This window comes from Canis aureus, chromosome 23, assembly GCF_053574225.1.
Source record: "Canis aureus isolate CA01 chromosome 23, VMU_Caureus_v.1.0, whole genome shotgun sequence".
NCBI classification, from domain to species: Eukaryota; Metazoa; Chordata; class Mammalia; order Carnivora; family Canidae; genus Canis; species Canis aureus.
In genome coordinates, this window is record NC_135633.1 from 10,535,063 (window position 1) to 10,562,526 (window position 27,464).

General features: G+C 58.0%; 1 protein-coding gene and 1 long non-coding RNA gene across 9 annotated transcripts in view; one reads left to right on the top strand and one right to left on the bottom strand.

Moving 5' to 3' along the window:
* Nucleotides 1–960: 960 nt before the first annotated feature.
* On the top strand, nt 961–4,394 carry LOC144294589 (uncharacterized). The gene is made up of 2 exons (XR_013361943.1): nt 961–1,356; nt 1,587–4,394. It is a non-coding gene; the product is annotated as an uncharacterized LOC144294589 (long non-coding RNA).
* The window catches only part of KCNC1 (potassium voltage-gated channel subfamily C member 1), a 43,344-nt gene continuing 19,623 nt past the window's right edge, over nt 3,744–27,464 (bottom strand). Inside the window, exons 2-5 of one of the 8 annotated variants that reach the window (XR_013361942.1) lie at nt 14,879–15,812; nt 14,093–14,186; nt 13,628–13,709; nt 10,394–13,163 (exon numbers count right to left, since the gene is read on the bottom strand). Coding sequence is in view for 4 of the 8 variants with exons in the window: in XM_077866294.1 (XP_077722420.1) it covers nt 5,122–5,186; nt 7,214–7,402; nt 14,879–15,812 (1,188 nt within the window). In the remaining 4 variants the exon portion in view is untranslated. Of the gene's footprint in view, nt 5,187–7,213; nt 7,403–10,393; nt 14,187–14,878; nt 15,813–27,464 lie in introns of those variants that run through there. The other 7 variants (XM_077866294.1, XR_013361940.1, XR_013361941.1 and 4 more) reach the window with 7 other exon arrangements.

Consider the following 27,464-nt stretch of genomic DNA (forward strand, 5'->3'; position numbering starts at 1 on the left):
ATTTGTTAGAGCCCTGGAAGTCTCCCGAGAATTCAGGGGCCACCGTGGGCTATGGGCAAAGGAAAGCCACCTGGACAGAGGTCCGGGTCCCCAACCCTCCACCTTATTCACAGCAGCTTTATTTTCATCTACATTATATACTGGGCTTCACAGAAGCTTTCACTTGACAAGGGGTCCTTGAGAAAGTTTGGAAACCACTGGTCTTACCCAACATTTCCATTTTTCATTTGGGAAAACAGAGGCCTAACAAAAGGGGAAAGGACCACACACCTCACTCCTGGCCCTGGGTCCTGATCGGGAGGTGACCCATCCAGAGCCTCGAACCAGACCAGGGGGGCCAGACAAGAGGCAACCCTGGGACCAGGAGTGGGTTTAGCTCCATGGAGTAGGGCCGAGGACCACCCTGAGCTCCCCGGGCCTGAGCCTGGGCACCACCCGCAGCCACTGGCTGACCGTGAACCAGTGCGTGGAGGCCTGTTCCCAATGCTGCATCCTGGGAACGGCACCACCGGCCAGCGAGGCCCGGGTCGCCCACTCCCGGAACCAGCGAGAGCCTGGAACAGTCTGTAAGCGCTTCTGCAACGGGAAGGACGGCCCTGTGCACCTTGAGCTGGTCTTGCCGAGGTTCCCACACCCTCAGATGGAGCAGCTGGGTGGCCCGGGATGACCCCCGCCCCGCCCGGCCTACAGGCTGGACGATCCGCGTCAGACACAGGCCAGAGCCGTCCCGCACCGAGAGCCCTCAGGCCCGGACCTCTGGACGGGCTTCCGCCTCACGAGGAGCCAACACGGCCTGGGGGGCCCGGGTCCCCTCCCGCCGCCCTCAGCACCTGCTGGCAGGCACCCCAGTTCTGAGTCTTCTGCTGAGCCCTAGGGCCCCTCCCGAGGCCTTGTGGGCCTAAGAAAGAAGCCTCTCAGGCCTCCTTCCCCGCTGAAACGGGGGGGCGGGGGGGACGCATCTCAGGCCTCAGACTCGCTCGGGACTCGCCCACAGGGCACAGAAAACCCACACGCGGGGAGTGAGCGGCTCCCGGCACTAGACAACGCGGCTGACGGGCCTGTCACGTCGAGGGCCTCCCTCGTGCCTTTCCCGCGGCAGCAGGAAGTCCTTTCACCGGGTCTGACGGGGGCCTGGAAACTCCAGGCCCGTCCACAGTAGTGTCGCCCACGTGTTTTTCTGGACCCTTCAAGTCCTGTGGTCATTCTCCGACTTAGAGATGTCCAGGCCCCTCATTCCAAACAGACCCTGGGCTCTTCGAGAGCAAGGGGCCTGGTCTTGGTGGATTCCGGAACCCCTTCACCAAGGATGGGCTCTGATACAGCGGAAGGGCCCAATAAATGCTAACAAATGAGCCGGTGAGAACACTCCTAGGGCGCCCACGGGGTGGGGGGGCTTCAGGGGGGTCAGGATCCCCTCACACCACCCGTCCTCTGTTTGCCTCTGACAAGCGTGTGAGGACGACGCTGTGCAGGTTATAACCACTGACAGTCGGTGTCCGTGTCCTCCACCTGGTTAGCTAATGAGCCATAGGAGCCAGTTTGGGTAAATACTCGCTCATTTTAAAAAATGTCTTTCTTTCTGATAGACCAAGTAGAGTGGCCTTCGAATTCCTCCCGTGTGAGAAGAAGGAAGGGAACAGGAGAGGGGAGTGAGCCCAGCGTGTGCGCGCAAGCCTCGGGCCAGGCATCTGCAGTGACGGTATAGGGTCACCATGTACCAGGCGCGAGTGGCATGTGTACCTCCTCGCCTGCCTGCCACACGCCCTCCCCTCCTGGTCACAAGCACCCCCCTCTCCCCCAGCAGGCCCACCACCTTCCAACTCGCCATCAGATCCAAACTGGATGAGACTGTGCTTGCCAAGGTGAATGCGGGCCTGGGGCTCAGAGGAAAGTGCTCTCCCCTGCCCCCCAGGCGCCTGGAAGGACACCCAGTGACATGGGAATTGGGAGCTACCTGGTGAGGTGGGAAGTGGTGGGACTGTCCGAGGGAGGGAGTTACGCGTCCTGGGTGCACAGGGTCGGAGCCCCAGAGCCATAAGAGTCCACGGGGCGGTGGGGGGCGCTGTGCTGGCCAACTGAAGGAGCTTCCCTTCCCTTCTCAGGACACCAGGTGTTCAGGCAGGTGAGCAAGGTGGCCAGATGTGTGTGTGGAAGGTTCTGGGCTTCTATTGCACCCATGGCACTGCATGAAGGCAGGCAGGCCAAGTCCTGGGGGCCCTGGGATCCGGGACCAGCCACACTAGTGTCCCTGTCAGTTCTGGGCTCTAGCCCCGGGAAGGCCCCAGTCAGCTTGAGACGGCTTCACCTGAGCCCTGAAGTCAGCCCGCCTGGGTTAAAATCTTCCTTCCTCTTCCATCCGCTGTGTGGCTTCGGGCCAGTTACTTCCCCTCTCTGCACCTGTCCTCTAGCCTCTAAAACAGGCAGGTTGAATTACGTGGGCTGTCATTAGACAATGTTTCCCAGATGCTCCCCACGCAGCAGACGCTCAGGGCATGCTCATCTTTTTTCCCCATTAGCTACTATGTCCCAGAAAACCCACACCGTAAGTGGCTTTGTGCTATGTCCCCTCAAGTCCACCAGAGGTGCTCCCTCCAGCCTGGGTCCCAAGTAGACTGAACACGACGTTCCCTGCAGCAGCTGAGGCTGCTTGGCTTCCACCTCCTGAGACTTGGGAATGGCTGTGGGGTACATAGTGTGACCTTGCTGCTCTTCGGCTGCATGACCCCTTAGGTGGAGGCCTTACCGTACTCGTCGCTCCACTGACCCCCGGCCCTTGGTTTCCGGACCACACGGGGTGGAAGTTCAGGCAAAGGCTCCCAGGGGACAAGGAAATGTTAGATGAGAATTCACACCTACCTTCAGCCTCCTACCCACCCACCTGACGGCCAACTCAGTCCATGCTGGAGGCATCGAGAGAGCTGACATCTGGGGAAATTCACACCCACTTTTCTGTGGCCCTGGGAAGAGCATTCTCCTCTGTAGGCCTCAGTTCCTCATCTACAAAATGCTCAGAGGCTGACCACCATGACCATTAGGGACCTCCCCACCTGAACGTTCCTGGATCCTCCAATGAATAAGAAACAAAGTGGAAGCCCAGTCCCCACTCCATCCCCCATGAGAAACCAAGTGAACAACCAGTGCAAATCAAGATCCCCGAGAGAGGGCTCCTCCCCTTCAAGAGGCCTCCAGGCTGGGGGAGATGCATGCAGTAAGGAGGTCCACCAGACTGGGCCCAGCAGGGCGTAGCTGGGTAGGGCACCCAGACCTGTCCGTCAGCCCCTCGCCTCTGCCAACATCAGATTCACAGGTCTGGAAGGAGGGGGTGATTAAGGTCCGCACAGGGGCTGGGAGCTCTGACATGGCCAGATTCAAGGAGTCATCAAGATGGCATGACTCACAGAGAAGTTTCCATGGCAGTGAACCCCCTAGAGGATGTCTCATTATAGGGTCAAGTCCTTGTATGCTCCATCCCTTCTGAGAGTTGTCTCCTTCCCCAGACCAAACAGGATCTGCAGAGAGGGTTCCAGAGGGCAACTTCTTTCTTAGGACCTGGTTTTGTTTTTTGTTGTTTTTGTTGTTGTTGTTTTTTCCCAGCAGGAGGACAGCCAGCATCTTGGCTGGGTCCTCGAGAGCAGAGGAGCGAGGGTTCAGGTTTACCCCAGCCCAGCCCAGCACAGCAGGCCGGATCACAGGCAGAACCAAATCACGACACTGCCCAAGGCAATAAAAACCCAAATCCGTGCTTCATCTCAAAAGTCAGCTTTTTATTATTGAGGGCCAGGGCCCAAGGAGGGGAGGGTGTTGAGCTAAAGCAGCATTGCTCTCTTTCCAGGAAATGTTGCGAGCTGCAGTGAAAGCTCGAGATGTTGCATTTTTTTTTTCAACTCAAGCATGTGTTTTTCAAAAATATCATCCTTCCCCACCCCCCACCCCACCACTAATTTTAGAGTCAGATCAAAGCCAAGCTACTGTCCTCTGTTTCTGTTGGGAAAATACTATATTTATTCAAGATGCAGAAGTGGGTCTCTGCAAACCTCCGATTGCTTCAGGAAAACAAATCTGCTTTAGACTATACAGAAACCATGATACAAAATTTATTTCATGCTAGAATCGCTTTGCATAACATTGGGCATGCAGTTTTTTTTTTTTTTGTTTTTTTGTTTTTTTGTTTTTTTACTCTGAAGTACTAAATTGCATACAATGCCAGGTTGTGCCTTGATAAAGGTGGAGGAGGGCCGCCCCTCCCGTGGTCCTGATCTTTTGGAGCTCTAAAGTAACACTTGGAAAATCCGTACGGTGTTGCTTAGTTACTATGAACAATTTGTTATGAGAGCTGGTCACACTGGATCTACACACCAAGAAGATGATAGAATCGACCTAGACTAGCCGCTGTCGGGGGTCTTGGGGAGACGTCCGCTGGGGTCACAAGCATGCCAGACAGGGAAGAAAGCCGCGGTGCGCGTTTCCACAATTCTATTTGGAGCAAAGTTCTCAGTTTCCGCGTGAGAGATGAGCTATGAAGGTGAGGTCAATATGACCGATGACTGACCGACTGCCCTTTATGGAACCTTGACTCTCGATCTCGTGTACAAAAAAGGGAAGCAATCCGTTCCCCGCCCTCGGCCCTCCCCCCCGCCCCCAGAAATGCACAGGTTTCTACCGACCGCCGTGACAGTCTGGCTCCAGCAACGTTTGTGTAAAAGTAAAGAGCTTTGAAAGAAAATAGAGGACTTTTGCTTTTTTTTTTTTTTTTTTCTCGTTGTTGTGGTTCTTTGGGGTGATCATTACAGTTGCAGGGGGGTTGGTGGGTTTGGTTTGCTGGGTTTTCTCTTTAACTTCATGCAAGTCATGCTAAGGAACCCCTCCACCCCCCTCCCCGAATAAAATAAAATTAAAAAAAAAAAAAAGAAAAGGAAAGGAAAAGAAGGAAAAGAAATCCTCTACGGTCGGTTACCATTTGGCCGTAGAAAAAGCTACGTCCGTCCTAGTACAAGACCTGGGCCACTCGGACTCGTCCGGCAAACCTGCATGGCGTGAATTTACTCTGTCCGAGGGTGAGGAGGGGCTGCTGGTCCACCCAGATGCTTAATAGCCACCAGTGTCCTCGGCCAAGCCGCCTGGTCAAGTCACTCTCACAGCCTCTGTCGGCATATACTTAGCAATGACAGGGCTTTCTTTGCAAAGATCTGTATGTAAAGAATACAATTAACACTTGAGCTTCTCTTCTTGGCTTTCCCATCCCGCTTGGTACTTAGTTTTTAAGGAAGGAGGAGGAAAGACAGAACAGCCGCATGCAGAGGCAGGCAGATTCTTCTCCAGCTGGCTTGGTTTTCCCATGCAGTGAGCCGGCCCAGCACTCCTCTCTTTCTCCCTCCTGGGGATCCAGTGAGTCCCTAACTCTCCTACCCTGCACGTGGCTTTATGCACTGCAATTATCCCGAGTAAGGCAAGTCCTCGGCGCTGTCATGACTCCATGAGAACAGGGCCGGGTGGATGTGGGTGGGGACACTTCAACCTTGGCGCCTCCCAAAGACCCTGGCACCCACGCCTCTGTGGGATCGGGGAGCGGGGTACCACCTGTGGACAGTGGTTGCCGCTGGGCTCCCTTGGCCACTACAGGGAGATGGGGCTTCTTCTGTCCCACACTCCCCGGGCTTCTGGAAGCACAGTCAAGACACTCTCCTGTCTGCTCTTTTATAAAGGCCACACAGATTGATCCAACATTCAAGATGAAGGAGATAGGCAGCCCGTGAGACCTTCCCGGGCAAAGCACAGCCACAAAGTCTCTCTGCTTTCCTCCCCCCTCTCTCCCCTGGGCTGCTCCTGCTCCTGTATTCTAGAGCCTCCACCCAGGAAGAAGCCAGTTGCGAAGGGGAGCATCAGGCCTATCCGTGGAAGGTGCCAAGGATGGGCCCGCCCCAGGCCCACAGCCCTCCACCATGCAGCACCATGCGGGCAGCAGTACGCCGCACTGGGGTCCGAGGGACCTCCAGGCAGGGCAAGGAAGCAGGGACCAGCCTGGATCAGGTGGGCACGCACTAAGTGCCAGCGACCAGAAGGACTTCCCCAACTCAGTGGAGGCTGCCTCTCCTCCTTCTGGGTTTGGGATTGCCTTTTATTCTCAATTCTGTGTTTTCTCCTGGTGTGCTGTTGAACCACTTCAAATACTGGAGTAGTTGTGAATAGCCACAGGCCACACCAACTATTGCTCTGAAAAACCAACTATTCCCTCCGGCCCAACCTGCTCACTCCGGTCAGCATGCATCCCGGGTGAGCACGTGAGGCCCCTCCCAGGCATGCACGAGTTGTCCAGCCAGTCCGATAGGCCAAGGATGGCTTCCTCTACCTTCCAGGCCCATGCTGGAAGCCTGGAGCTAGGGTGCTCTGGGCCCCCGCCTCAAGCTTCTCTCCAGCCCATGCTCAAGCTCTAGTAGAAGTTTTTTCCCCGGGGGGGTCAGCCTGAGATAAGGGTCTGATACAAGGAGACCTTGAACAGAGGTCACCATGGGGCTCAGCCTTCACCAACCACAGGGGGCCGCTGACCACACCCAGGGCGGTGACCAGGGATGGAAGGCGCTGCACAGAGTTCTCTTGGCGAGTCCTCCAACTGCCACTAGCACACCTCTTACCTCTGCAAGGACACTGGCCTCACGCCCCCCAAGGCCTGAGGCCACCTCTCTCTTCATGCCTCCCCTCTCACTGGCCTACAGATTCTCTTTAAAGGGTGCTCTTCCCGAACATGGATCTTGGGTGGCTAAGCCCACAGGGTACTGGCCAGGCCAGGCCCACGCCGTTGGGTGTCCTCAACCAAGGGACAGGGGCGATCACCTTGCCTTCTTGGTCTCACCGGCCACCTGCCAGAGCAGCCTGGAGGAGTCACTTCTCCTCTCACATCCCCGGGTAGCCCCCTGCCTGAGGGTCACCACCCTGTAGTCACCCGGCCTATCCCGGGGTCCTTCCTGCCCCTCCGCTCAGTTCCAACCCACCGCTGCCGGGACCTCCAGTTCTCTCTGCCAGCCTGACATCCCACTTGGGAGAAAGGGACTCAGACCTCTGGAGGCCAAGCCTGGGGGGGTGGGGGGCTCCTTCCGCTCCTCGCCCCCCCAGCGTGCCTGCCTGCCCCTCAGCACCCCTCCCTGCCACCCCGCCCGCCCACCTGCAGGAGCGCGAGGCGGCCCAGCTGATGCAGAGTGCCCCCGCCTCCCCTACATACCCTTTCTCATTCCTCCACCAGGCGGGCACGCGTACTCCCCGGTTGATAAGAGGAAGCAGGGTCCGTATCTCTCGCGGGTGCCCGAGCGAGTAAAGGGCAGGCCCTCATCAGGAGTGAGGGCCTGGTCTATGTGGGGGCAGTCTTCGTTCGCCAGCGCGGCCTTCGCCACCTCCCCATTCAGTTTGGAATCTTCAAACATATAAGCAGAAGCTATTGAGACACTGAAAACCGTTTAGTGGGGGAGGGGGACAAGCCAGAGGCGGGGCATTGGCAGAGGGCGGCCTGTCCCTGAGGACAGAAGAGCGAGCGGGCCGAGGGGGAGGCCGAGGCTGCGGTCCCCGGCTCACTGAGGCAGCCTGCGGGCTGCCCACCGTGCGGGACGGAGGGGCTCCTGGGTTTGCTCAAAGTTTGCAAAAAGATGAGTTGGTGATGGGGCCAGCAAGCGTGGTGCTGGGGGCTGGGCCCAGGGCCCAGGGCCCAGGGCCCAGGCGGGGCCGATGAGACAGGATGGTGTGGATGCGGTCATGGGTAGGGGGGCAGACACAGAGCTCGGGGAGAGGACAGACAGACACGCGGGAAAACTCCAGTCCACAGAGGGGGCCTCTTCAGACGGCTCTCTGCTGCTGACCAGAGCCTGGCTGCTGCCGATCGCACCTAGCTAGCTCCTCAAGGCTCCCCAGCCCACTGAGACCCCATCTGTCGCCTCCCCTCCCCCACTGCCATCCGCCTCACCACCCGCATTGCGCTGCTGTCCACACATACCCTATGTCATCGCTCGTCCTGCCCCCACTGTTTGGATTCAACCTGGTTCCTCGGCATGCCTTACCCCCGTACACACCAGGCCTGGCCACACGGCCTCCTCTGTCCCCAGATTCACCTGGGTCGCTCTCTGCCCCGACCCCCATACAGACTAGGGCTGGCCATGCAGTCTCTTCTATCCCCATAGGCTCACCCAGTTCACTCCGCATACCCACCCCCCATCCAGACTACTCCTGGCCACATGGCCTCCTCTGTCCCCACAGGCTCGCCCAGGCCACTCCGTACTCCCACAGGCCCACATGCAGACCAGGCCTGGCCACACGGCCTCCTCTGTCCCCACATTCACCTGAGTCGCTCTCTGCCCCGACCCCCATACAGACTAGGGCTGGCCATGCAGTCTCTTCTGTCCCCATAGGCTCACCCAGGTCACTCTGCATACCCACCCCCCATCCAGACTACTCCTGGCCACATGGCCTCCTCTGTCCCCACAGGCTCGCCTGGGTCACTCTGTACGCCCACAGGCCCACATGCAGACCAAGCCTGGCCACACGGCCTCCTCTGTCCCCAGATTCACCTGGGTCGCTCTCTGCCCCATCCCCATACAGACTAGGGCTGGCCATGCAGTCTTTTCTGTCCTCATAGGCTCACCCAGGTCACTCTGCATACCCACCCCCCATCCAGACTACTCCTGGCCACGCGGCCTCCTCTGTCCCCACAGGCTTGCCCAGGCCACTCCGTATGCCCACAGGCCCACATGCAGACCAGGCCTGGCCACACGGCCTCCTCTGTCCCCACACAGACCCAGGTCAACCGCCCTACCTGCTCCACCCCCCACGCAGACTTAAGCTAGTCCCTCAGTCGGCCCTGACCCCACTCGGATCACGCCGGCATCTACCGCCCCTCTCCGCCCGCAGTGGGCCTGGTCAGCTGGCACAGGCACAGGAGGGATGTATGCATGAGCGGTGAGAGCGGGCCGTGACGTGGGAGGGCCTCCCTTCCTCCGCTCCTCACAGCAGCGTCCCGGCAAAGCAGAGCAAATGGACGTGTAAAGACAACAGTGGCGGATGGACTCGGGCAGGGAAAGAGGAATCTTGGCCTCTGTGACAGCCTGAGAAGGAGCCTGGGGGGAGGTCTGAGGACACACGTGGTGGGGGGCAAGGCCTGGCCAGAGCAAGGAGCGCTCCCTCTCCCAAGTCCAGGGGCAGAGCCGTGGAAGCCTCTGGAGCTGGCACAGGTAGCCCTGTCTGGTCTCGGCTCCCGCCCATCACTCCTGGGGATTGAGCCTGCCCCCTGCTCTCTGCCCTCAAAGCAGAATCTTCCAGGCCAGGGCGGAGCAACTCAGTCCCCACGGTGGGCACCGGGGCTTCCTCAAAGCTTTCATCTGGGGTGAGAGCCTCCTGGGAAGGCGACACCAACGTGGGTGTGAACACGAGGGGAGGCTCTCTGAAAGGCTAAAGAGTGGACCCTCCTCCATGACCTTGTTCACATCATGTAACTACACGCACAAGTGATCCTCCTCCACGTGCACACACTCAGCGTGCCCGTGGGTGGGATCACGGCCCGTGTACACATCATGTCACTACAAAGAGGCAGTCAGTCAAAAGAGAAATGGACCAATCAGGTTTATTCGTAAAGCAAATCCAAAAAAAAAAAAAAAAAAAAAGGAAAAGAAAAAGAAGAAAAAAAATCCCATCATAATTTTGGAACTTAAAAAAAAAAAGGTCTGTCGTACAAGATGGCAAAGCATTTCACGTACAGTGCGTTTCTTGACAAATCCCAGGGGCTTCGCTCCCCGATTTATTCTGAACCAGAAAGGCCAGTTACCAAGGTAACTCTGACACCACGTGACTGGGGCCTCTCTGGGGTCTGGGAGCTGCCTGGCGCTTGGGGCGTGTCTGTGGGCACACACGTGTGCGCACGGACACGCCCCGGCCTGCCTCCCACTCTGGCTGGGCCCTGTGTCCCCTCCCGGGGCAGGACGGGCGCAGGGGGACAGAAGGGAAGGGGCACCAGGGAGGGGAGAGTGGGTGAGGTGCGGGCGTGCTGCCTCCCTGTTGGCCACCGTCTGTCTGTCCGTCCGGGAGGTACCTCTAGCCGGTAGCCCGGCCGGGGTGGGTCAGAGGTGGGTGGCGACCCGGCCTCCGGCTCTGAGCCCCCGCCCCTCCGCGCGTGCCCCCCGGAGAGTCCGGCTGCCTCGGCCTTCCAGGGCCCCAAGTTGGGCTGGTCTGCCCGCGGGGGCCGGGGGCAGGGGCAGCCGTCGGGCCTCCCGGGTGAGTGCGAGCTGGGCACCCGCGTCTCCCTGGAAAGCCTCCAGGACCCCCCTGGGGCCTGCTGCTTCTCTCAATGGTGGTGGCCTTCGCGGGAAGCTAGGGCTGGGTGCTGGGCTGGGTCCCGCTCCGCGAAGGAGCCAGCCTCCCTGGGCAGCGGGTTTATCTGCGGGTTGGGTTCGTCCGGGTTCTCCCTCCCCAACTCCAGAGGGGCGGCTGGAAAGGAGAGAAACCAACGAGGGCCCGACTCTCTGAACCCGGGGAACCCGTGAAAGAGGCCGGAGGTGCCAGCGCAGCCAAGCCTCCCCCCGCCCGCCCCCGCCCTGTCCTTCGGAGGAGAAGGCCACCGGGAGCCCTGGTTCCCACCTGCTCCCCCGAAGGCCGGGAGCCCTGCCCGCCCTGGCCCGGGCCCTCGGCCCCCCAGCCCCGCCGGCCTGCAATGATGAAATGACAGCATGGGCAGCGTCTCACGGAGATGGTTTCCAGGCTTTGAAATGGGCTGAGAGAGATGAGCATCTGCAAGAGGGTCATTTTTTTTTAAACTTTGGAGCAAGGAGAACCCGGTGTGTGGGCCCTCGGCCAGCACGGCTGGCGTCTCTGCCCTGCTCTCCGGGCACCGCCGAGGTACTTACTGTTCACACCAGCAGCGGGCGCCGGGGGGGGCGCACGCCAGGCTGGGGCAGGGTGGGGGGTGCTGGGCATTGCCTTGGGTTTAGCCCCCAGGGGTCTGCCCAGCTGGGGGCCCAGGGAAAAAGTCCCAGGCTAACTGGGGACAGTCTGTGAGAGACACGAGCAGAGTATAATCACGAGAACTGGCACAAGTCATGCAACAAAACGAGGAGAGAGAGAGAAAGAGAGAGAGAGAGAAACATGATTAGTGGAGAGAGAGAGAAAGAGAGAAAATGTGAACAACACAGAAAAGAACACCCATGCCTGGCCCCCAGAGTGGGCTCATTTCTCTACTATTTCCCCCTTGGCCCGCCTGGGGGCCACGAGGACCCCACTCCAGACCCCAGCTGCCCACCCTGGCCCTCGAACCCGAGCAAAAACTCGGTCGGCCCCATGTGCAGGGCCCCTGCCCGCACCCTGTCTGGTCACTCCTCCCGGATCCTGTCACCCTCCCGCCCCATGGAGTACCGCCACTCCCAGCACCCCCTGCAGCCCAGCGGAGGACAGTGGAAGGCCAGGGCCGGGGGCCCTGCCAACGCAGCTGCTCAGGGAGAAGCCCCCTTCCAAGAGGACCAGAGGCTGCAGTGGTAGCTCCTGGGGAGCCCAGGTGGGAGTTTCTCTGGGGCTTCATGCTGTCCTACCTGCCAGTGGGCAAAAAGTAGGTGTGGCCACCAACCCACCCCCGTGTCAGTACCCCGCTCACCTACAGTGGGAGCCCCGTACGCAGCGCCACAGAGGACCAACCCATGTCACAGGAGCGGAGATGGACAAGACACACACGTGAATGGACATGGCAGGACAGAGGGAGCGCTCCGAGCTGTCCAAGGCAGGTGGTCTAGGAGCCCGACTACAGAGGGGGAGGAGACCCTTCTGGGGAGATGAGCAGCTTCTGAGCCATTGGCCCCAGGCAGTCCCTGACTATGTGAGGTGCCCTCCTGGCATCCCCCCATGAGGCTCTATGACCCCCCACAGGACAAATCCCCAAAACCCTGAGGCCATGCCAGCCATGGTACAGAGGAAGAGACCAGATCGTCCCTCACAGACACACAGACCTGAAGCTTCAGGACAGACCAAGAGGTGGAGGTGAGGGAAGGTGCTGTTGATGTGCCCAGGAGGCTTTGCTTGAGTCCTAGGAGTCTGGCCCTTGGTGGGGGGGTGAGGGGTAGGGGGTGTCCCAGAGCCCAGCAGGCTGCATGTGGCCTTAAACCAGATTCTAAATGTGGAATTAGGAAACCCAGATTTCACCGAGGCCACCTGACTGTCCTTGGGGGTGGAGCGAGGCTGGAAAGGCCTTGTGGGGTCGTGTCTTACCTCTCTCAATTCTTGTAGGGTCAGGTCTCCACCCACATTTGCCTTCCTCACCTCTGGCCTCCCCACCCCATTCACTCATAGACACCCCCACTCCCATCTAGGTATGTAGCTGCAAGCAGAAGAGGAAGCAAATGGGAAGGGACTCAGTGATGCAGAGATGGAGGTCCCTTTAGGACCATGCACCTTGGTGATAGATCATCTGGGTTTCACATACCAGCTTTTGGAAGCAGGAGCGTTTGGGTTAGGGATGAGGCTCAGAGGGGTCTGGGAGCCAAGGTCTGGACAGCACGACAGCACCTCCAGGGCAAGTGAGTATTTGGGGAGGGAGGGAGGGCAGACTGTAGTGGGGGGAGAGAAAGGCAGGAAGGTCTGGGCATCTGGGCTCCTGAGGGCCAGCTTGGGAGGCCCCAAATCCCTCCTCAGCCAGAGACTGCACGAGCCAGAGCTCTCTGGGGCCAGGGCAGCCAGGGCTGGGGGGCCCAGGGGATCCACCAGGAGTGGAAGGGCTTCACAGGTCTGCTGCAGCATGGGAAGAGGGCTTTGTCTCTGGGACTAGCTGGCGTGCATGCCCGAACACACACGCCTGCACTTGGCACACATGTGCGTGCATGTGTGCGTGTCTGAGCTTGCGTGTGCGTGTGCATGCCCTCAGCACATGGGGAATACTGGCATTTTCTAGGAGTACAGAGGAGTTTGTGCCTGACTGGAGTGAACTGGTGATCCTTGGTAGGCTGGCCTGGGCACCCAAGCTTGGGGCACTGACAGATCGAGTGTTGCAGGGCATGTGACAGGAGGGCCAAGTAGTGTCACGGTGATGTCACCCAACTCTGAGCTCTTCCTGCTGGGGCCTGGAGTGGAAGTGGGGGCTGAGCCAGCCCAGACCCTCCCCAGAGCCCCAGGAACTCCTCTTGCCGTCATGGTGGCTCCTGAGGTCACACGTCCACCTAATCCAAAGCAGAGAGGTGGGGTAGGAGCTCTCCACTAGCCCGTGCCTCACCTGCCGATGGGAGCCATGCCTCAGCCCGGGGGCCCGGCCCTACCTCAGGCCCCCTGTTTTAGCCTCGGAGACCCTCGCCCACCCCCTGGTCCAGCCCAGGACCCTGACCACATTCCTCTTGAGTGCCTACAGGAATCCAGGAAGCGGGGAGGGGCATGGGACCAGATGAACGGGCAGGAGAGCCCCCACGGGCAGAGAGGCGGGTCTTGGGGGTACTGCGCTGGGCAGCACAGGTGTGGAATGAAGCCAGATCGGGGGCAGGACAGGGTGGTGGGCGCATTAGCGGGGAAGAATCAATCATCCGCTGGGTGAGGCCACCCAAACCGGGGGAAACTTGCTCATCCAGGGCTGAGCTAGCCTCCTGCCAGACCTGGGCACGGGGACGTCCTTCATAGACTAAATGCTACCTACCACTCACTCAGCCTCCCTCACCCCGGCACTTCTTAGCTCAGTGCTGTCATTCTTCTCTGGGTCATTCATTTCCTTGAAATCCCTGTGTCCACAGAATAAGTCGATGGTATTCCATGGGTAGAGGTAGACTATGGGCTTTATATCTTCGGACCAGAGCCCCGTGATCAACTTTATGTGCTATGTGCAGGTTCTCATAAAACTGAGATAGTCCCATAACAAACCACTAGCCATGGAATATGAGAATATATCCCACGGTGACTAGTATTGTTTCGTGGCCCCCCTCCCCCCTGGCCCCCCACTGAATTCACGGGAATGTGGCTGTACACTGGTCTGGATGTCACGTATTGCTGCTGCAGTACCTACTGCCGGAAATGGGGAGAACCCTCGGTGGGAGGTGGTTGCTGGTCTGTAGTGCTTTCGTCTAAGCTGCCCGGGGTGGTGGCCCCCCTCTAGTCCTTTGCTCACCAGCCGCTTCCATCAGAAGAAGGCCACCGGAAACTCCCACTCGACCGTCAACCCAAACAGACAACGTGAAAGCTAGAGTCGCTCCAACAGGTTCCTAAAGATAAATGCTAAACTCTAGAGTGGTGGTAGATGAGTTGGTTCGGCATGCTATGGGGTAAGTAAGCTTGTTACGGAGGGCTACAGGCGTCTCCTAGGACGCACCTGGAGCTAGGCAGCCGGAATCAGAGCAGGAGTTCTACTCAGCTATGGAGACAGGCTCTGTTGGGGGTGAGAATCCTTGCTACTGCCTTCGCAGGGACCCTCCTGCCAGATCCCGTGCACCAACTGTGCTGCCCGCACAGCCTGAAGGGAGCCGAGTAAAGACCACATCAGAAGCTGTCTGGCATTTCCGAATCACACCCACCCCTGCCCTGCCCCGACACTGGGACAGTGGCCTGAGTCAGAGACTCACGCTTGCCTCCTGCCCACCGAGCAGCAGCCCCCTGGGCTCCTGCTAAGAGAGTCCTCAGCAACCTCGCGGGCCATGTCGTCTCTTCAGAACCTCACGAGACCAGCGCGCCAACCTCCTTACCCAGGGCCACCAGTGAGGTTCCTCCAGCAGGCTCTCGCCTTGTGAATTTGGCTGCCCAGCATCTCCCTGGGCCCCCAGGCTCCACACCTCGAGACTGAGTGCGGGGTCCGGGGTTGCCCACGGAACTAAGGAAGCAGTCTGACTGAATCAGGAATCATCGCTACAGGGGGCGGAGGTGAAAGGTCAGATCGACATGCCTCTAAGAGGTTTCCTACCTGCTCTGTTAATTTCTAAAATTTCTTCCTGGGCCAGCGGGCATGTGTCACTCTGAGTACTGTGGTGTGGAGAGTTTACGACAGATTTACAATAATTGGGAGATCCCAGCTGCGGTGGCCGTGGAATATGCTTCTTTTTTTTCTTTGGTAGTTTCTGCTTAGCCATGGCTAAGGAGTAATACATCCCAAAATTGTTCACGATGACGGGCACAGGCATGGCGATGGTCAGCACGCCCGCCAGCGCACACAGTGCTCCCACCAGCATGCCGGACCACGTCTGCGGGTACATGTCTCCGTAGCCCAGCGTCGTCATGGTGACCACGGCCCACCAGAAGCCAATGGGGATGTTCTTAAAGTGGGTGTGCTCACTGGCGCTGGGGTCATTGGGCTGGGCCCCTATCCTCTCGGCATAGTAGATCATGGTGGCGAAGATCAGGACGCCCAGGGCCAGGAAGATGATAAGCAGCAAGAACTCATTGGTGCTGGCACGGAGGGTGTGGCCCAGAACCCGCAGGCCCACGAAGTGGCGGGTCAGCTTGAAGATGCGCAGGATGCGCACAAAGCGGACGACGCGCAGGAAGCCCAGGACGTCCTTGGCAGCCTTAGAGGACAGCCCGCTTAGGCCCACCTCCAGGTAGAAGGGGAGGATGGCCACAAAGTCAATGATGTTGAGCGAGTTCTTGATGAACTCTACCTTGTTGGGGCAGAAGACGACACGCATGAGAAACTCGAAGGTAAACCAGACCACGCAGACGCCCTCGATGTAGGTGAGGAAGGCCTCCGTCTCCGCTTCCCGGTAGTAGCGCACTTGCGTGCCATTTCGAACGTTCTCGATCTCGGTCTTGTTCACAATAGGGTTGAAGCGCTCGTGGGTCTCCAGGCAGAAGGTGGTGATGGAGACCAGGATGAAGAAGAGGGAGGCAAAGGCCACATACTGCGGAGGAGAAACACAGTGTCAGAGGGAGGCCCTCCCACCCAGTGCAAAGAAACCCAGGGTACCTTTGCGTTGGGTCTGGTCAGAGGCCAGGCCAGGGGAAGATGCCTGCTCAGCGTCCCCTCCAACCTGGGCCAAACGGACAGGCCACCTTTCCGTCCTCAGAGCACCGACTAAGAGGCTCAGGGAGGTGAGAAGTTGTGGCAGAGATTGCTTTATTTTCACAAATGCCTCTCCTTTCCTACTGAACGTGCTGCTCGACTCCATTTGCAGGCTTCCTTGGGGTTAGCTGGGGTCCCGTGACTGAGTTCACGGCCAGTGGACAGGGCATGAAAGGGGTGTGCGCTGGTGACAGGCCTGGCTCTTAGAACCGCTCTACTCAATCTTCCAAGCCCTTTCCTCCCCCAGCTGCCAGTTACATGCTGACGCCCTAGGGCCCAGGGCGCCCACCAGGACATAGCCTCGGTCCCTGTAAAGGAAGATGTCCACTAAATACCTGAGTGGAAAACCAACTACTACTGTGTTAAGCCGCTGTGGTTTGGTGGGTGTGTGGGGGGAGGATTTCGCAAAGCACGTAGCCCACCCTGAGCATAAAACTGCACTAGCCTGTTGGGGCTGAAGGTGGCAAAGGAATGAGAAGGGGCAGTGATGGTGGAATCTGGCCCCTCCCAGGCCACATGGCCCAGGCCTCCTCCTTCCTACCGCAGTCCATTAGCCTTTCTTTTCAGGAATGTATACCTCATTGATGGGGGCTCTTTCGGGTGCTCTTGAATCTAGAACTGCAAAAGATAGATATCTGCCCCACGGCCTTAGACGGCTTTTACACTCCGTCTCTCCGTCCTCCTAGGAACTTCCACCACCAGCTTGGACGTGAGTTCCCCGTGCCTGGAAGTGCTGAGATAGAGGCTACATGGTCATTCGGCAGCAAAACTGTGCTGCGGGTTCAAGCAGCAGGAGAGTTGGACCAGGGGTCCTCAAAGGCCGCATACACCACAGGGTCTGCTTCTCTCCTGCTGCCTGCCAGCCCCAGGGTAGGGGAGTGGGTGGGGCGGAGGGAGTTGCTGGGCCCTGGGGCTTTCCAAACATATATGGGCGCCTCCTCCTCTCAGACCCTACCAGTGAGAAAGAAATGGCTGGGATGACCCAGCCTGTCCAGAACCACCTGCTCTGGCCCTGAGCCCCTGGAGAAAGGTTCAGGAGTTCCTTTGCTTTGCTTTGGTGGCCTCATCTGATGACCCTGGGCTTCTCTGGCCCCCAGCAGACATGGATACCTGAGCAAAGAGAATCCAGCGCTATCAGCTCAGACTGAATTCCAGGCAAGGCCTCTCCTTACAGCCTCCAGCTGGGTCCCCCGGAGCTCTGGAGAAGCCCCGCCAGTTGGTTCTCCTCCAGGAGCCCAGCTGGGCATCCCCGCCTGCATGTTCCCACAGTTCCCTTCCCCTCTGGGGCCCTTTCTCCCAGGCTGCACAAGACAATGTCCGGAGCAAGGACACCTTCTGGAAGAAGCCCCGGGCTACAGTCTGGAGTGGGTGGCACCTGTGTTCTCCAGAGTTGCCCTCACAGATCTTCAAGAAGTGCCAAGGCCCCGCCCTGTGCCCACGACAAGAGGCAGCCACGCTGCTTCTAGCAACTCTGTAGTCTGCACGGATGCACCTCCCCACCTTGTGGTCATAGTAGGTGGCAGGGGTGGGGAGGCAGCACGGGAAGTCCAGGAACAGCCCTGTCTGGGTTGACCACAGCCACGGGACCTGGCACCTAACCTGGCATGGATCTAGAAACCAAGAACTATGTGGACCTTTCAAGGAACTCTCTGGGTTGGAGGAAGGGGCAAAGGAAGGGGAAGGGACAAAGATTGCATTTCAGAATGTCAGAGTAAGAGAAGTCTGTAGACATTCTCTGGTCCAAGACGGGAAGCCTCAGGCCCCCAAACAGGAAGCCGTTTCCCTGAGCCATGCATCATGGTATGCTCTGAGTCCTGCTGGTTGTAGAGCATTGCACAATTTTTAAAAATGTTATCCTAGACTACTATCAAGTATGATCCTTGTGCGTCCTTCCTTCCATCCACTGATCGATCTCTCCTGTCACTCATCTATCCTTCCTCCTTTCCCTCCTCCCTCCCTCCTTTCCTTCCCTTCCTTCCTTCCACCTGCCTGCTCATCCAGCCATCCAGCCATCCAGCCACCCATCCAATCATCCAGCCATCCAGCCCCCCTCCAACCATCCGGCCATCCAGCCATCCATCCTTCCATCCACCCTTTCTTCCTTCCACTCTTTACCAGGCGCTAGGTTATGGCCAGCAGAGTGGAATAAAGCCTCAGTCTTGGGGAGCTCCCTGCCCAGCTGAGGGTAAAGGACACACATGAAGACAAGTACAATGCAATGAACTGAAAAGATAAGCTCCCTCAGCCCTGTCTTGAAGTAGGTGGGGTTTGGACAAGCTCGGGCAGGGTAGGGACTAAGCCAGGGCTTCCCACTCCAGAAACAGCTCTCTAAGGGTCCAGAGAGTGCACAGCTGGGTCACCATGGAAGTGGACCAGGAAAGCAAAGTGGAAGCAACTCCAAGAGGCCACTACCTCTGACCACAGTTCATCTAGCTCCAGAGCTCCTTTCATCACCAGAGTTGCCGAAGCCCCTGGAGCTAAAGACACATTCCCAAATGCTGGGTATTTGCCTGCAGATTTCCTCTGGGGGCCTCCCCGTCTTAGAGTCTGACATTCACCAGATCCCAAAGGGCAGGTCATGCCCCTTTGTGAGAGAGGAGAAGAACATGTACCCCATGCGTGTCCGAGAAACGCTGAGAGGCAGGGCCCACTGCATCGCTGGGCCCCCCCATTCCTGGCCAGGGGCAGAAGCATGAGGCACCTCCTCTCCTCACTGCCCCACCAGCCATGGCATCCCTTTCCTAAGGCCTCTCCCATCTATCCTCCTCTGTCCCCTCTGCTTACATGTGACCCCGTCTCAATAGCACCACTGCCATCAAAGCTAAGCAGGTCTAGGCTCAGAGTCTCAGCCGCCGTCCCACAGCTACCAGAGGGAGCAACCCGATGGCACCTCTGAGCATGCTGCACACAGAGAAAAGCCCTGACACAGGAAACTCTCTGCACCTGGCCTCACTGACCTCCCAGGGCTCTCTCCCTACACACACCCAACGTTCTTGCCACCCGCAACCCTCTGCTACTTCTGACCTTCTCCGTGTCTCCCCCACCTCCACGTCTTTGTACCTCTGGAAAAATCCATTCATCCTTGAGTGCCCCACTAAGTAGCTCTACTCCTGGGGCCCCTTCTCCAGGTGAGGCTCCTCCTGGAGCTGAGGCCCTAACGAGGCAGCAAATAAAGGGACCCTCCCCAAGGAGTCTCTAAATTCACCTCCAGGGAGGCAGCACACCTGTCTCCAACCCTGGCTCATTAGTGCGTGGGGAGGCTCACAGAAACAGCCCCAACACGGCACTCACGTCCCAGGTGCCCCCACAGGCCCGCAGAGCTCTCATCCCGCTTGACCCTCTCACAGGAATAGTCCCGATGGGAAAACTGAGGCCCTGGAAGAGGGAGGGGCTGATAAAATTAGGGTAGAAAAAAATATTGCTTCTCAGCAATCAATGGACATCCTGTGTGGATGCCTACTGCTCCGGGCCCCGGCACCCAGGGAGGTGGCGGCGTTGGGGTGGTGGCAGCCCAGCCCAGAGCCAAGTGCCAGGACTCCTTTCCCAGGAGGAAGCAAGGGAGGTAGGAACCAGGCCTGCTGCCCTGCCCAGGCTTCCTGGGCGCCTGCCTTCATGGCCCCTGCTGCAGGCAGGCACAGGCAGGGCCCCGGCAACACCCAGGCCCAAGTGGGCCCTTGGGAGGGCTGAGGAGGGCTGAGGAGGGCTGCGGAGGCAGTCGCCCCTGGGGTGCTCAGACTGCCACACTCTCCTATGCCCAGGGACCAGCAGGCCAGCCAGAGCACGCACCCAAAGCAAGAGCTCACATCCAGCCGAACCCCAGCTCCCTCCCGTCCACCATCACAGAAGCTGACACTGGAAGGACAGAGGAGGAAGCTACCAGAGCTAAGGTCCCACTCTGCGCCTTCAGTCCTCTCACTGACCTAGTGAGACAGGTGGTCCTACCCCGTTGTGCCAAAAAGGACACCCAGGGACAGGGAGGTCAGGGACTGCACCAAGGCTTCAGAGCTCGTGAGGACGCTGTGGCTGGGACTCCAAGTGCATCTAGCTCTAGAACCTAAACTCCTTCTGCCTGCAGACTTGCCAAAGACACTGGGTAGCTGGCCCCGACTGTCTGGATGCCTCCGTCTCGGAGCTTGGCACCCACAGCTCAGACTCCCTGAGAGCAGGGTATGCCCACCCCGCCCCCGGGAGGGAGAGAACTAGGGTGCCTGACCCCACAGGCTGGAGCCCAGCCCCGCCTGAACTGTTCCTGGGCTACAGCCCTGGACTGGAGGGGCTGCAGCCCACGTGAGCTGCCGCCTGCCGATGCCTGGCCCCCCGGAGACCACAGACCCACGACTACCCGGGTACACACCTCGGCCCTTACCTCACGCGCACGCTGTCCGTGTAGCCACACAGACCACAGCCTGGTGTCCCGACCACCGTGCACAGATGACACGGGCCGTGGTCCCCGGTGCACACCCCGCAGCCCCACGGCACTCAGGCACCCACACTCGGAGCCCGCAGGTGATGCGGCGGCCGTCACCACCCAGCACGCTCACTACCCGCACCACGGTACCCAGGCACTGGCGCCCAGCTGGGCCCTCTTCTGCCCATCTCCCCCCCCCCAAGGTGGGGCTGACTCAGCGTCTGTCTCTCCCACAGGACAGCAGCTCCAGCCCCTCGCCTCCGCCTCCTCAGCCTTCCCCGAGGCCCTCAGCTGCCTCCCGTGCCAGCGCCTGGACCTCCAGCCCCTCCACCTGCCCCTCAGCCACCCGCTTCCTGACTTCGGGCCCCCACCCCGACCCTGCCCCACCGGGCCTTGTCTCCTTCCCCAGCCCACCCGCAGCAGCCTCGCCCCCCACACCCAGGATCTAGGCCGCAGGAAGGCCAGTGTAAGGCCTGGGCTGTCTCCTGGGCCGCTGGTTTGCTTGTTGAGGAGAAAAGGGGGCACAAAGGGAGTTTTGCTTGGCGGCCCAGGGACAGCTGTCACCTAGCCTGGTCGCCTCAGAGGCCACCCAGGGAAATTTCGAGACAACACAGGCAAGATCGCCTGATAATGCAGCATAAACCCAAGCTGGTAGTCCTGGCTCCCCCCGCCCCCCCCTGCCCAGAACCAAATCACAAACTGTGAAAGACCCACCAATTGTGTTCTAGAAAGTGGTAGTCATGGCAACAGAACGAGGCATCCCATTTCTATGGTAACCAGGGTGGTGAGGCTGTTGGCTGTAAAGTCAGACAAACCTACTAAAGATCTGTTGACTTAAGAAGATGTTTTATAAATCACCAAGTTATTTTTATTGTAACCCCACCCCTGAAACCATAAATCAGAAGAGCAATTTACTATCTATTAAAATGACCAATATGCGCTATGACTTTCACTTATAAATTATGTATGCCACAGTCATCTGTCGAAAATCGTGCTCGCCTTTCAGAATTGTTCAGGGGTTCGCGGCGGGGGATCCGCGTTCTTGCAGGCAGTCTGGCGTTCCGGAAGCAGGCGATGGTTGTAACGTGGGGCGGGGACCGCCATCCTGGCCTGGCGCTCTCGCGCTGTGTGACCTTGGCAGGTCACCTGCTCTGGGCCTCACGTTCATCACTGGGACACTGCGGGGTGGACCTGGTCCTTCCCGAGGATTCCAAGACCAGCAGGGCTGCAGGCGGTGGGGCTGATCACAGGAGCCCTGGCTGCTGTCCAGGCCCCGAGCCCCCGGAGGCTTCAGGTCGGGTTTTTCGCCTAATTAAATCCGCCCAGCGGGGTATACAGCGTTTGAGTTAATCCGTGCGGAGTCAGTGATGCAGAGCAGGCGGGATGGCCAATTGGCCTAAATAAATTGTCAGTCGAGTGGAGTTTGGAAACTGAATTACCCTCGTCTGGACTTCCTCGGGCTGGGCAGGCCCGCAGGGTGCTGGGCCGGCCGAGGGCTGCAAGGGGGTGACTGGGGAGGGCGCTCTTTGGGGTCCAGTCCCTTTGTGATCCATCAGTAAATGGGGGGGCCCTGAGCAGTCCGTCCCGGCATCCGGGTCCTCCTCCCTCGGCACCCAGCTCAGGGAGCAGGGGGTGGGAGAGCTCCCCGTGATGCAACATGGAGGGTGTGAGTGGAAGTGTGTGAGAGTTTGTGCAGGGAACATTACGGGGGCGAGTGGGCACCTGTTTGCGGGAGAATTCTCAGGGGAGGGGAGAGGCTGTGTAAATGCGAGTAGATGTATACACGGTGAAGATGTGTCACCGGTTTATGCGACCTGATTCCACACGTGTGCGAAAGGCTCGTGTAAATGACCATCGTGTATAGTGTATGTGGTTCGTACAGGTGATAGAAGTGTGTGCGTGTGCACAAGTGGGTGTGTGTGCATCAGGACACACATGAGGTGTGGTGTGTGCTTGTATGTGCATAAGGACACGTATGGGGTGTGATGTGTATGTGTTTGTGGGTAAGGACACGTACGGGACAGTGTGCGACGGGGCATGTAGGAGGGAATCAGGGTCTGGCGAGGCGCTCCGGACATGAGACCCAGCCCAGGGCCATGATCCTTTCCCAATGCAGAGACGGTCATTCACACACTAGCCTGGGGGGTGTGCTCCTTTCTCTGGAACTGTCTCTGAGACAGAGAGGAGAGAAAGCGCAAACATAGGGAAGAGGCCACTGAGCCAGCCCAGGAGGGCCACAGGGGGCCAGGGCTGTGTTCAGATCAGAACCCCCTCATCCTGCCGCACCGACCCTCTCAGCCCTAACCCAGCCTGGCAGTGACCAGGCCTCCAGACTTCCGGAGCCACCCTTCACTGAATTCACTCATGACCCTAGACCTAGGCCATACCTAGAAAGGGCTGCCCCGACAGTTAGGCTGGCAACCTGAGGTGACAGAGGTTCCTGTGGTGCTTTCATTTCAGGATGCACAGTTTTTCACATTTTGGAGATGAAAATATGTCATAAAATGTACACATCCTTAAAATAGTATGCGTTAGCACATCCCCAAGTGTGCTATTATTTAACTCATGTCATGTCTTAGATCGAGGGTACCTTGGACGTGTGGAACGTGTTCCCCGGAACACCAGGGAAGAGGAGGCCCTCAAGGGGGCCTGGGCTAAAAGGGAAAGGATCTGCCCAAGGTCACAGAGCTCTCAAGGTAGAGCAGAAATGAGAGTGTCAGTGCTGGGCTGCAGCCTGGAGCTTTCATCATCACGGCCTCCGAGCCTTTGCCTGAAACGCCCTGCCCAGGCCTCTCTGCTCTCCAGCCCTGCCTGCCTCCCAGACCCCAGCTTGAAAAGAGGCAGTGGCCGGAGCAGAAAGGACAGGATCTTGAAGTCAGGATCAACCTGAGTTTGAGGCCTGGCTTGGCTGGTGACCTTGGACAAGACACTGCCCCTTTCTGAACCTTCATTCTTGGATAGGAGGGGGTAGGAGGACATTCCCTGCCCCCCAAGGAGGGTGTTGTGATGAAGAAATAAAATTATACAGAAAGCAAGAAGGAGGTGTTCAAAGACATCGCCACAGTCCCCACATACATCCTCCTCCTCTGGCCCTCGTGGGCCCTCCTGCCCTGGACCCATCACAACCGAGTGCTAAGGATCAGAGCATCTCAGACGTAGAAAAATGAAGAACCTTTCAGTCATGACACAGGAACCACAAAGTTGGGAAACTGAGGTGGACACGCCCCCACATCTCAGAACAGCACCACAGGCCTCAGAGAGCCGCCCGTGTGGCATGCGTGAGGCTGGGTGCATGCTCCTATGCAGGCCTGGCTGAGCACCACCGTGACCAGTCCGCCCAACTAGGGCCAGCCCTGGCCCTGTGCTTCCTGAGAGACAGCCCCCGGGAGAAGTTTCTGGATTTAGCACCAAGGAGCACTTACTTGGTGGTGGCCAAACCCAGACCCTTGGAAGGGAAGATGGGAAGGCAGGAAGTACGAAGCCCTCCCTGGAGGAGTTCGGTGGGGCACGAAGGGGCCAGGAGTGACCTGAGGCCCGCCTGATGGAGGGGATGGTGGCTGCGGGGGAGAGTGACTCAGTGGAGACACGAATGCAGAGTCCTTGGCCCCAGGCCCAGAGACGGGTTCAGTAGTTGTAGGTGGGAACAGAAATCGACTTGTAACTTGTGTCCTCCATGGCCCTCATGCCGCCAGCCCCATCCTCACATCTGGGGTCCGTGAGGCCAGATGAGACCCAAGCGCCAGGCAGCTCGATGCACAATGAAACCCGTGAGCCCGAGACCACGCCAGACACTGGGAAGCAGGTCACATGGCAGAAAGAGAAGAGCCCCGTGCTTGGCTTCACGGACCTGAGTTCGAGTCCCAGCTCTCCCGCGAGCTCTATGACTGCAGCAGGCAAGTGACCTCTGGGAAAGGCAGTCCCGTCATTTTTAAAGCGAGGGTGATCACAATAATAATAGCACGTCCCGGGCAGATGCTACGGGGGTTCTGGAGGAAAAGCCCAGGTGACTAGGAGTTCCCCAAATCCAAGGCAGACTTCTGGGGTAGGGAGAAACCTCAAGACTGCCAGTTCCTTTGCACGCTGGTATTCCAGGAGTTGGGCCAAGGCTTCCTTCCACAAAAATCTAAACACAGCATTTTCCCCCCGAATTACTGGGGGCTGGTAGTTGCAAAGAACAGCAGCAACAGCTAAAGGGAGAAATGTGTTTAATTTCGGGGATTTTTTTTCCCTAATTTTTTTCTGCTCCTGCTACCACTTGCCTGCTAACAGACCAGGAGCAAATGACAGCCTCATGAGAGCCAAGGGCATGGCCTTGGGCCCACTTCCCAGCACCGCAGACCAAGGCAAAGCCGTGTCCAAGACCCCACACTACAGCCTCCCGCCGGTGAGGGACGTTCCTCAGGGTAATGGTGACTTAGCATGCCCACTTCCACGTGGTTATCCACGTGAGCCCCTGCCGGGGCTGGGAGCCAGTAAGGCTGGGTGGGAAAGGGTACCCAAGGGCACACGGTGAGTGGGTGGGAGCCAGAGCTCCTGGCTTTCCGGCCTGACTCTGGTAATAAGGTGGAGGCCGACGATGGCAGCCTCCAGGTCTTGAGGAGGCCCTACCTCTTGTGCTCTCCATGCATCGGGTCATTTAAACCTCACGCCAATCTAGAAGTAAGTTCTATCATTATCACTTTTCAGACAAGGGGTCTAAGGTTTGCAGAGTCCTCAGTGGCACCATCAGCCCTACCCGGCTTCAAAGCCCCACACTGCAGGCCTCCCGGAGGCCCCCCATAAGCAGCCAGGCAGGGTATCCACGGTGCCAGTCGGCCTAGCTGCACCCTGAGAGCCAGACCTGGCTGCTCCGGCTTGGTTTTGCCCTTAGTCAGCGCCAGGGAGGCACACAGGCCTGCGTGCCGAGGGGAGTGGAGCCGTGCTGTCCCCGAGTGCCCCAAGAGTCCCCCATGCCAGGAAGGCTGACTGTCAGGGCCCCAGAAGGTCCCATCGGGAGTTGACACCCCACCTATTCCTGTGACCCTCCAGGGGACCACCCATTAGCATGTTCAACCTGGGGAAATACCAGTATGCCACGTAGGAAATGGTTCTATTTCAGGACTTAGAACTGTGTTTCACCGTGTGTCCCTGCCGCACGTGCCCCTCATAGATAGCTCTTCTTGGCTCTGACTGCCGGGGAGCTCAGCCACATTGGGTGCTCAGTTCAGAACCAAATCTTTCACTTGGGTGTGGGGTGTGGCTTTCTTCAATGTATGATACTACTTCCGTGTTTTCCTTTCTTCTTTATTTCTAAGGATTCTGTTGTAGGTGCGTCTCATGTGCCTCAAACCTTTTGGTGCCACAGACTGGAATAAGAAATATGTGACCAAGGCTCCCAGATAAGGAAGGGAGTAGGAAGGCACCCTATATAGGATAGAGAGGCCTCCCGTGGGGGCAGCTCAGTAACCCCTCTGCAGTGACCGCCAGTGATGGGGGCCTCCCAAGGCCACTCACTCATCCTGTCTTTGGGCAGCTCTAGAGACATGCATTTATTCTGTGTTTAAGTCAGCCTCCCTGCCTTTCTCCCAGCAATCCCAGTTCTGCCCTCTGCGGTCAACAGGACACACGTGCTCCTCTTCCCTGTGACAGCCTTGCCCACACTTGCAGATGGGCCTCAAAACCCACCTCTGAGCCATCCCTCCGGCAGGCCGGGCTTTCCCTGGCCCTCACCACATCCCCTCTCCTGGGCCAGCTCCGCTGTTTCAGAGCCTGATTTGGTTAAGCACTCACCGTGTGTGGCTAAATGGATCATACACGCTTTACCCTTTTGGGTTCCCACAACCACCTCAGTGGAGGGCGGGAGTGTTTGGTTTTGTCGAGGCCCACTGTGCTCTGCTATCAAGTAATAACGATCACCGTTACAAACATGATCTCGGTCATCCTTAAAAACTTCTCCCGAGGGAGATGTCATTACCTCCATATTGCAGACAAGAAAATTGAGGTTCAGAGTGGTTAAGACATGTCCCCAAAACCCCAAACCCACAGTTTGCAAGGGATAGTCAGAATTTGAAACCAGGTCTTTCTGACCCTAAAACCATCACGCTCCAGGGCTTCCATCTATAAATCTCTTTCACATCCATCCCAGTAGCCTCGGAGGAGGACAATAGTCTTCCGTTAGAATGACATTGGGTATTGCTGTCTACACTTTACAACACATCTGCACATTTTGAATCACATATGAATATTACACACACACACACACACACACACACACACACTCCAATAGCTGGGCCATCAGCAGGACAGTCTTGATTGCCCCCAGTAGACAGATGAGAAAACTGAGTCCCCAGCTCCATGGTATACCCACTAGGAATCTAATGGGAAATTGCCCCCTGGGATCCACCTGTGTTTTTGCTTCGACTTAGTGGTCCCGATTCCCAACAGGGTATGCATGTGTGTATCCATACATATGTGTTGGGGGGAGGGGAATAAAAAGATGGCCCCAAGAGGGACAGCTCAGGGAGGGCGGTAGATGCAGTGCAGGTGGGACCACAGGTCACTGCCCACCTGCTCTCTCTCCAATGGAATATGTATGCCTTATCCCAGGTCTGTGCAGGGCACCGAGCACAGAGTGAGCAAAAACAGTCATAACCTCTGGCAGGGGAGGCTGACATTTATCCTATAACCATACAAGCAAATATGTAGCTATCTGAAGTGACAAGGGCTTTGAGGGGGAAGCACAAGGCATTTAATGGGCCTTTAACAACAAGTCTTGGGGTTATAGTGGTTTCCAGGAGGAAGTGACAAGTGTGCAGAGGTTAGAAGGATGGGTAAGAATACACTAGGGGAATACAGGTCGTAAGGAAGAGCATTTTAGGCAGAAAGAACAGGAACACTTCCCAGTCCTCATGTCCCTTGACCATCAGCAGCATCTGAGACAGCTGGTCACCCCCTCCTTTTTGTCACACTCCCAGGTTCCCACAGTCTCTTGATTTTCTTCCTACTTCACTGGCTGCTCCTTCTTGATGTCCTTTGCCAACCTCTTCTCCCTGCCTCAAACTATTGGGGTGCCCCAGAACCTTAGTCTTCTCCATCTGCGTTCAT